An 8976-nucleotide genomic window follows, 5' to 3' on the forward strand; every position below is an offset into this window, starting at 1 on the left:
TTTTACAGATTTAGTTTTCTACATATAAGCTATTGAAAAGTACTTGTGTGTGTGTGTATATATATTCAAATCTTTTTTTTTTTTTTTTTAATTTAGTCTTCGCCAATTTTTTACCCTGGTTTTTCTCCACCATTTGGAATGCCCAATTATTATTTGTATCCCGCTGCAACCCCCTAGCAACTCGGGAAACGGCGGCTGGAACATGTGTCCTCCGAAACGCGTTCCTGCCAATCTGTCATTTTAAAAAAAATCTCTCTAATTCACTGCCAACCAACAAGCTTATTCATCATAAATAACACCATGGCATTATCTGTCAGACTTTAAATTATGACGGAAAACCAAGTTGCACATTTAAAATAAAGCACTTTACGCATCTGTATGTTTGATTACACCAAAAAAACCGAAATATTTACATTTAGTGAGATGTAATGTAATTACATTATTTATGGGTTTTGTTTTTTTAACTTATTACAAAAAAATGAAAATAAGAATTACCGATACCATCGTTCACCACTTCTCGTTCTCTGCCTACTGCCGCCTTCCACACAATCAACACACGTTAGAGTTGAGGCAGATGTTAAGACCAATGACTGGCAGACACAGCGGAAGGAGACCCGCCTTCTGCCTCCTCGGCTGTGGGTTTTTTTGGTTTTTTTTGTTTAAAATGTGTGACGTTGTGAGATGAAAGTAGGAGGAATGATTGGCTAATCACTCTGGAGGAGTAGGCAGAATCTCCCTTATCCTCCACTCCTCCAGCAGTAGGGCTACAGCACAAAGAAGCAATATTTTCAATCAACCACGTTCGTGGAGCACCTTGCATGCAAAATAAGTAATATTTATGCAAATAAAAGTAAATGTGATTTTTTTTTTTTTTTTGCTTAAATGTTCGAAGCAGCAGTGCCTCCCTTGCCTACCACGCGGAGCCGCCTCTGCTGGGCATTGACTTGGCAGAATCCGTTACTTACCAATTTGCGACCATATACTTTTCACAATGGTTCTGGACCTTGTTTTTATATGGCTTTTGTTATTAGTACTTATTATTTGTTATAAAAATGGAAGGAATATCAGACAACATCCCTTGAACTGCACTCTGCCACGGATAATTCCTGTTCTGATTGCTGTGCCCTCTTTTTAAAATATCTTCCAGTGGTTTAAATGAAAACCTCAGCAAAAGACATAAAAGTGCTAACATGCCACACTTTTGCAGGGTTACTTCCATTTTTTACTCTTCCACATGTTGTGTTCTTATGTTCTATATTGACCTTAACATCCTTGTCATTCATGGCCTCCTTTAAGCCAATTGTCTAGTGATTTTTGATGTGGATATATAGGCTAAATCTTCACAAAGGATAAAGATGAACGGCATTAAAGTGATTTAGTATGCTACTTTCACTGTTCAACAAGCACCATAAAGTTGATCCCTTTTCGAGGAACAAAGAGTTATTTAATTAACATTTTAATCAGTTGCACCAGTTTATTTGGTTATTCCATACAGCAAAATATATACCGAACATACATTCAATGTTATGTAAATGCTGCAACATTTCAGGGCATAATGGCCATTACCTTGAACAAAATATACTAATATAAATCTGTGACATTTTCAGATGGCACTTACACCGCACACAGCTATTTTAAGGTTTATTATTAGTGATTTCTAACACGCAAAACAATTATTTTTTCATTAAAGAAAACCACACTAATCAGCAAGTGCTTTACTTTGTACTGGGCTTTGATATTGCCCTACAATATCTACTAAATTCTAGTATAAGTGCCACTATTTGGAATGAAGACAGAAACATTGAAGATTAGCTTTGAGCAATTCCAATTACTCCGCAGGCCAAGCGGCCACCAGCATTGCCAGTCACCAGGCTCTCGTCATTTCCTCCTTTGCCCAAATCATCAGCTTTCTCGTGGATCTAAAATAATGAGAAACAAAATATCCAGTAAAAAATTTTTTCGGAAAAGCCAGCCAACATCAGTTATGCTAGTATCCTTAGAAAAATATATGAATTGGCCTGCCCTTTTTAGCAGGACATCCAGAAATTTGCCTAGCACTGGAAAAGGTGGATTGGGCTATCCCTCCAGAAATTCCAACTGTGGTCTGAAAGGAACCAGAGGCCAAGGAGTGCAGAGAACACAGCACTTTCACATGTGCAGGGATAGTGGTCCCTAGATTGACGCTGGGGTCTAACTCATTCCTCAATTCAGCTACAAGGTCAAGGATGACCTGCAGAGGGAGACAATAACGCTTTAGCACCATATCCTCCGGCATCCCAAACAAAGTGACCCTGGGATTGAATATGCAGGGTCTTCTTCGTCTTGGTCTTCTCCTCTGAACGTGTTCCTGCCTCTCCTCAACAGCAAAGTGTCACTGCATCAGGAAGTGTACCACAGCAGCCAATGACAGGTCCTGCAGGTGTGTGCTTTTATACAGCTCTTAGTTACTCGCTTCTACAATGGTTTGCACCTTCTAAGAGGTGTAAAGATTTTGGAGGGTCAGCTAGTGCAAGGCAAAATCCTTACATCACATTATAATGTTTGTGCCCACTTAGTATCCAAATCCCACCCAATTCCATGCTCTTTTCTTCATATGAATGCATTTCAATATAATTTGAATGCATTAATGATGACAAAGTGCAAATTTGATAGCAGGTACACAACGCCAGGTGAACACCATTTTTTTTTTTTTTTAATTTACTGGTCGCCAATTACTTTTATTGTTTTCTCACCAATTTCGTAATGTCCAATTATTTTTAGGCTCCGCCCACCACTACCACCCTTGTGCTAACTCAGGAGGTGCGAAGACAAACACACGCTGTCCTCTGAAGTGTGTGCCGTCAGCCGCCCACTTCTTTACACACTGCAGACTCACCATGCAGCCACCCAAAGCTACAGTGTCGGAGGACAACACAGCCCTGGGCAGCTTACAGGCAAGCCCGCAGGCGCCCGGCCAGACCACAGGGGTCGCTGGTGCGCGGTGAGCCGATGACACCCTGGCCGACCTAGCCCTGCCTCCCCCCGGGCAGTGCTCGGCCAATTGAGCACCGCCCCCTGGGAGCTCCCGTCCTCGGTCAACAAAGGAATAGCCTGGACTCCAACCAGCGACATCCAGACTATAGGGCGCATCCTGCACTCCACGCCGAGCGCCTTTACTGGGTGCGCCACTCGGGGCTCTCATTCTTTACATTTTTAGCAGCCGGTAAAATCAGACTTCACGGCTGCTAAACACAATTTACGGCAGCATTATGGGGGTTTTGCACCCGCAAATCACTTCCTGCATATCCTTACATCACCCTCTAGGTACTCTCAATAACTATCCATAGAAAGTACCTTCATCACCAGTCTTCATATAATACGTAAAAATGTCACTTTCGTGAGCTTCTACTATCATATACAGAGAGGAGGGAATGTGTTTGGAATTCAAAACCACGGACTATACAAATGTGCATTCAAACATTTTCCACTCAAGTGTACATATGCACAATTGATGATGGAGACTATGCTATTGTTGTTTCAGGTTTAACTATTCAAAATCGTTTTTACTGATCCTGCGTCTTATTTACTCAACCTTTCAAAATAGTATTTTTATCACTTCATGTCTTGTCACACCTGAGAAGCTAAAGAACAAAGAAAAAACAAAACAATCCCTCCCACAAGTGTTTCAAGTGATTATAACAAAACACAATCATTTGCTAAATTGAAAGAAACACATGAGCAAATATGTATTTTCATTTTGAAAAAAGTGATATCTGGTTGTTAAATAAATCTGTTTGCAAGCACTGCTTTCTGACAGTCTTGTACTTTCTTGGTCATTTCTTCTGAAAAGTCAGATTTTCCCCACCACTTCAGGCCCATCATTCCTGTCAGTAACCAACCACCTGCTTCCCCCAATGACTGACATGTTTTGCAGCCAGTAAGATGCTTTGACCTAGGATGTGAAGCATTAAGAGATTTCCTGGAAGGCAAGACAAGAAAACCTAGAAATGTATTTAACCTTGTGTAGTATCAGATGTCCTTTAAACATAAATGTTTATTTTAACATGTGTTTCTTTCAAAACTGCACATTTGAGATACACAGTGAATGAAAGTGTGTAACAGTGCATACTAGTTACATTTAGTTAGTTACAACAACTTCAATTCCCCTTGGATACATGCGTGTCTGAACGCCAGGATCAATTTAAGGTATATTAGAAAATGGATCTGAGATATCCTTTAACCTGATTGGTCAATACGAGGGCTTTAAATCTCTGGTAAAATGACCTTGAATGTTATCTTTCAAACTATGTTTAATCACAGTTCCAAATCAATCCAAAAGGGAAATAAGCAAATACAGTATTTGTGTATTTTACCTTTTTTCTGCTTGCTTTATTTTGAAAAAGCATCGTCAGATGTAAGTTAAAGATTAAAAACATCCTGTAAATGAGTAACTTAATACAGTCCTAATACAGTTATATTGCCAGCTAAGGGACAGGTAACAAAATGGTCCTATATGGAGTGTGACAATGTAATTAGGGTATTTCAAACTCAAATGAACTATAAACACTGCCATAGTACATACTAAATATACAGTAAGATTACAGTTTTGTACACAGTTTATACAGGTTGCAGATGATATAGGTCGGCCTTTTTACTTACCACCATAGTTCGACCTATGATTGAATTCGCTCCTGATAGAGTTATAAGTTTGTCCTCGATATTAATAATTGCCACCTTATCATCTCCAGCTATTACATTACCAAGATCTCCTATATGCCTGAAAGTACAGAGAGAGATACATTTGTAAAGCTACAGTCTCAATGTACTGTAACTATATAAGATTATGCAAAGACAAAACATGACAAATAACAAAAACAAGAATCAAGTATGACAAAAGAACATTATTTATATGTGTACATGGTTTACACAAATTAACCTCACCTAATTTCATCTTGCGGGGCACCATGGGTTTTGCCAAGTGGGTTGAAGTGAGGACCAGCACTCACACAACCTATAAATAAAAACAGGAAAAAAATGTAAAAAAAATTCATTAGAATGCACTGATTAACCATTTTTCAGTGTTCTCTGTCATTCAACAATATTAAGTTGTTCACAATTAGTACTGCTGTAACTGATTTATCTATTACAAATTGTTTTAGTATCGAATTTACTAAAATGTTGTGACATACTTCCTAGACATACATGCAGGGCCTAATCTAAAATGTATGAACAGACCTGTCAATAATTTGTGAAAAAAGCAGTATTTGTGAATATTTCTAAAATAAAAAAAAAATAAAATACAAAAATACAACTTAGTGACTTTTTTGCAAATAATTCAGTAGCAGCCAAGATGTTTCCAGCCTCAACAGCTACCTAGATTTCTGCTGTGGCAAGTTTCTGTCATGAGAAATTAGGATAAATACCATTGGTGTTGTCTCCAAATGCATGGACGTGAAAGCCATGCTCTCCAGGAGTTAAACCTGTTATTTGCCCCGTTAACTTCACTGGTCCAGACTCCTGTGAAAAACAAAATGCCAGTTAGCATGCTAATGCTGACCGTGTTGTGATTTTGTAATGCACACATCTGTTAAATAATTTGCAGCAAATACCTGATTTACAATGTATTTGTTTAACACCTGCTTATATGTATGCATCAATAATGTCCAACTAACGTAATTTAAGACATCAAACTGTAAACAAAAAGAAAAGAAAAAACGCTGATGCAACAGACAAGCGTTTCTGAAGACTTTGAATGTCTGAGGGTGGCGAGACATCATATGATTGCACCATACTGGGCACAAAAACGTTTATTTTGGGTGGATGTCTTACCGTTTTCCAAAATGACTCAGCAAAATTGCACTTAAGCGCCACAGCTAATGCGGCATTCCCAGACCAGACAATATCTGTAAAATCCCGGTATGTTTAGTTTCACAAAGGAAGATATTGTGCGATAAATGCGTTTTGTCCACGATTTTGAGATTTTGGTATTTGCCCCAAAGTCTAAATTATGTAACATAATCCAGTGGGCGGGACGTAGATGTCAATTTAAGAGTGCACGACTCATACAAGTTACTGCGGTACAGCCAATACTAACTACGCACAATTCACCAGGTTAGATACGTTCATAACTCAAAGTCCGAGTTCATGTACACGCGTTACAGATGTAAATCCGTTGAAAACATACCCAGGTCTCTTTTTTTGTGAAAAGTTTATAAATAACAAAAAAAGATCCATTTAATTAAAAAATGAAATAAAAAAAGGCCAATCCCAAAACACTCCAAGCGTCGTGGTCCGGTATGATTGGGTGGGACCTGCAAACTTAAAAGAAGTGCATAACCCACATAACATTATTTTTCTATATACGAATTACAAAATAACAGGATCTGGGCTGTTCTCGTGAGAACACATTACCCAAGAAATGAAAGGCTCTTTGATGTTTTCAGTGCATGGCCTACAAACTAGAGTGTTCTTGTTCATATTATTATTAATATTCTACCTTTTCTTGCACAAAATGCACCGTTCCACAGACGTCGCCGGTGCCCTTCAGAACGCAAACAGCTTTCAACGGCATATTTTCTGACTGCAGTTTCAGTGTAAGTCCAGCCACGTTCATATGACTCTGCAAAAACTGTACAGCCTAAACCAGCAAGTTCAACCTTCAGCTCTGCACAGCCAATCGTCAGGGTTTTGAATAGACTACGCCTACGCGCAGGCGTAATAGGTGTAAATAGAAAGTTGTGGAATGCACTTTCTTAAAGGCACAGTCTGGTAACAGGTGTTACTGCAAATGAGAATTTTTTCTCAAGGGTTTTGTTTGATTAAAGAAAATTAATGATTGATTGATTCGTATTTCAAGTGAATGTTTAATAATATTAAAGCACATAAAATACAATAAAAAAGTTACAAGTGCAAACAGTGTAGTTGCTATTTGTTACAATGGGGAACAACATCAGATGTGATTGTGATGTCCAAACTTACGCTCCTGATTAGGCAGTTTTGGGCGGGTTTTCCGGAAAAAGTGGCCGGGTTTTTGTAAAAGTAGTTGGCAACCCTGGTTGTGGACGTATTGCTGATTTGGAGCCGGAGGACGAGAAATCACTTTGAACTGTTGTAGGTTTTCCAAAGATGTTCAACCCCCAAATGCTTCCCTTTAAAATAAACACCTTTTTTGCTTCACCGCAATAGACCTAATTTTGAGTGCCCACGTTTAAAACAAATCACCATCTATATTATATTATGTTTTATTGTTGCAAAGTTTACACTCGAAGAAAAGCCCATACGTGCAAAATGGGTGAGCAACCCCACCTTTTTAGATCTGTCCCAAGATGTTTAATTTCTCTTATGAAATGAATCCAACTGTGCATGTTAGTCGCTAGTTTATTTTTGTCTGAAAAAATGAAAAATAAAAACCTCAAGAAGATTCATATGTATAAATGAAGGCAGTATTTAGATCCACTACTGTCTAGATCAATTAGATAGGCCCCAGGAGTTCAAACAAAGTACGTCAGAAAGCTTTACATGTGCGAGGGACATTGTTGGAAAAAATATGTTTGTCTCAATGGGGTTTCCTGGTAAAACATTTTAAAACAAGTACTTTTATAAAAACTGTAATTAATTTACAAATATTTGTATTTGTCAAATACTACAACTGTTATGACAAGCGGTCCAGATGAACTACGCACCTGACGTTTATACGCACTGAATTTAAATTGAGTGCGTAGAAATACGCATTGCAATTTTGCTGCACAGCTTTATCCTCCTGCCTCCCACAAAATTTCCAACAACTATATCTCCCAGAATTCAATGCATTCAGTTAAGGGTACATTGTTAAATTCGCTGCATGCACCGATGTAAAGCGGATTCACCAAAACCATTGTTAAATTCACCGGTGCGTCACCGCTGAAGCAGCGGATTCACCGGGGTTGAGAGTCGGTGAACTGCAGCAAAACCAAAATGGCTGCTCCCACTGTGGAAGTTTGTCTTAAAAAAAAGGTGGCTCTACCAAATATTAATGTGTGGGGGTTGAATACTTATGCAAGCAAGAGATTTCAGTTTTTTATTTTTCTTAAAAATATTTCCCAACATAAAACCAATGTCACCTTACAATAATTGATTTTGAGTTTCAGTGTTTTAAAATAAAATATCAAACAGAACGAAATTTCAATGTACCATTTGTAATTCAGTAATATAAGAGAATTGGTCAGGGGTCTGAATAGTTTTGCAAGGCACTGTATGTCGATTCACCAAACTGTTGTTAAATTCCCCGCACCGATGAGCACCATGAGTCAACATAGCTGATAATAATAATAAAGGTTGCTGCTGCGGCATGCAATTACATTGATAATAATATCTCTGTACAAGACAAACTTCCACAGTGGGAGCAGCCATTTTGGTTTTGCTGCAGCTGACCGACTCTCAACCCCAGTGAATCCGCTGCTTCAGCGGTGACGCACCGGTGAATTTAACAACAATTCGTCGAGCAACTCCTGGTGGATTTAACAACGGTCTGGTGAATCCGCTTTACATCAGTACATGCAGCAGTGAATTTAACAACGTACCCAAACTGTAAACAAGACAAAAAACAACCCAGCAAACATTATCCAGTCTCTGGCTAGTCCTGTTGTCTTTGCAGCCAATCACAGTAGAATAAGAAAAATTCGAAGCTACACAGGTTGAAGCCTACACCCCTGTCCTGCTACAAATCCAACTGGAACCATCGTCAGAGGCAACCGCTAAAAAAAGGTGCCTATAATATGAAATGGTTTTATAACTTATTAATGCATTTCCTTAATGTATTTATTTGTACGGCTTTATATATTTAAGAATTTAAAGTTAAAATATAAGTAGTGTAATTAATTGGTCAGTGTGAGGCCTGAAATAAATGCGCTGAGCCGATAAAGAATCTTGTAGAAAACACACGTGGTTGTACAGTAGTTCAAAGTAACAGTACCTTTAAAATGGAAGGCTCTTTTTTAATGCCTACCCCATTACCATTAA

The 8976-nt window shown here is 38.5% G+C and overlaps 1 protein-coding gene across 1 annotated transcript; it reads right to left on the minus strand.

Annotated features, from left to right (window-relative positions):
• Positions 1 to 1422: 1422 nt before the first annotated feature.
• LOC117406473 (superoxide dismutase [Cu-Zn]-like) lies at positions 1423 to 6658 on the minus strand. Its single transcript, XM_034010528.3, has 5 exons — positions 6476 to 6658; positions 5403 to 5496; positions 4921 to 4990; positions 4639 to 4756; positions 1423 to 1919 (listed from the first exon to the last, which is right to left on the minus strand). The coding sequence occupies exons 1-5, from the start codon at positions 6590 to 6592 to the stop codon at positions 1809 to 1811; spliced, it is 510 nt and encodes a 169-aa protein (XP_033866419.1). The 5' UTR covers positions 6593 to 6658; the 3' UTR covers positions 1423 to 1808.
• Between the last annotated feature and the right edge of the window lie 2318 nt (positions 6659 to 8976).

The sequence above is a fragment of the Acipenser ruthenus genome, chromosome 8 (assembly GCF_902713425.1).
Source record: "Acipenser ruthenus chromosome 8, fAciRut3.2 maternal haplotype, whole genome shotgun sequence".
Lineage (NCBI taxonomy): Eukaryota > Metazoa > Chordata > Actinopteri > Acipenseriformes > Acipenseridae > Acipenser > Acipenser ruthenus.

Bases quoted from the DNA above. Each gene is read 5' to 3' on its own strand.
- LOC117406473 (XM_034010528.3), bottom strand. From the start codon at position 6,592: ATGAACGTGGCTGGACTTACACTGAAACTGCAGTCAGAAAATATGCCG. The intron at 4,991-5,402 runs GTATTTATCCTA...TTTTATTTATAG, and splicing joins ATTTGGAGACAACACCAATG to GTTGTGTGAGTGCTGGTCCT. The intron at 4,757-4,920 runs GTGAGGTTAATT...CTGTACTTTCAG, and splicing joins GCCCCGCAAGATGAAATTAG to GCATATAGGAGATCTTGGTA.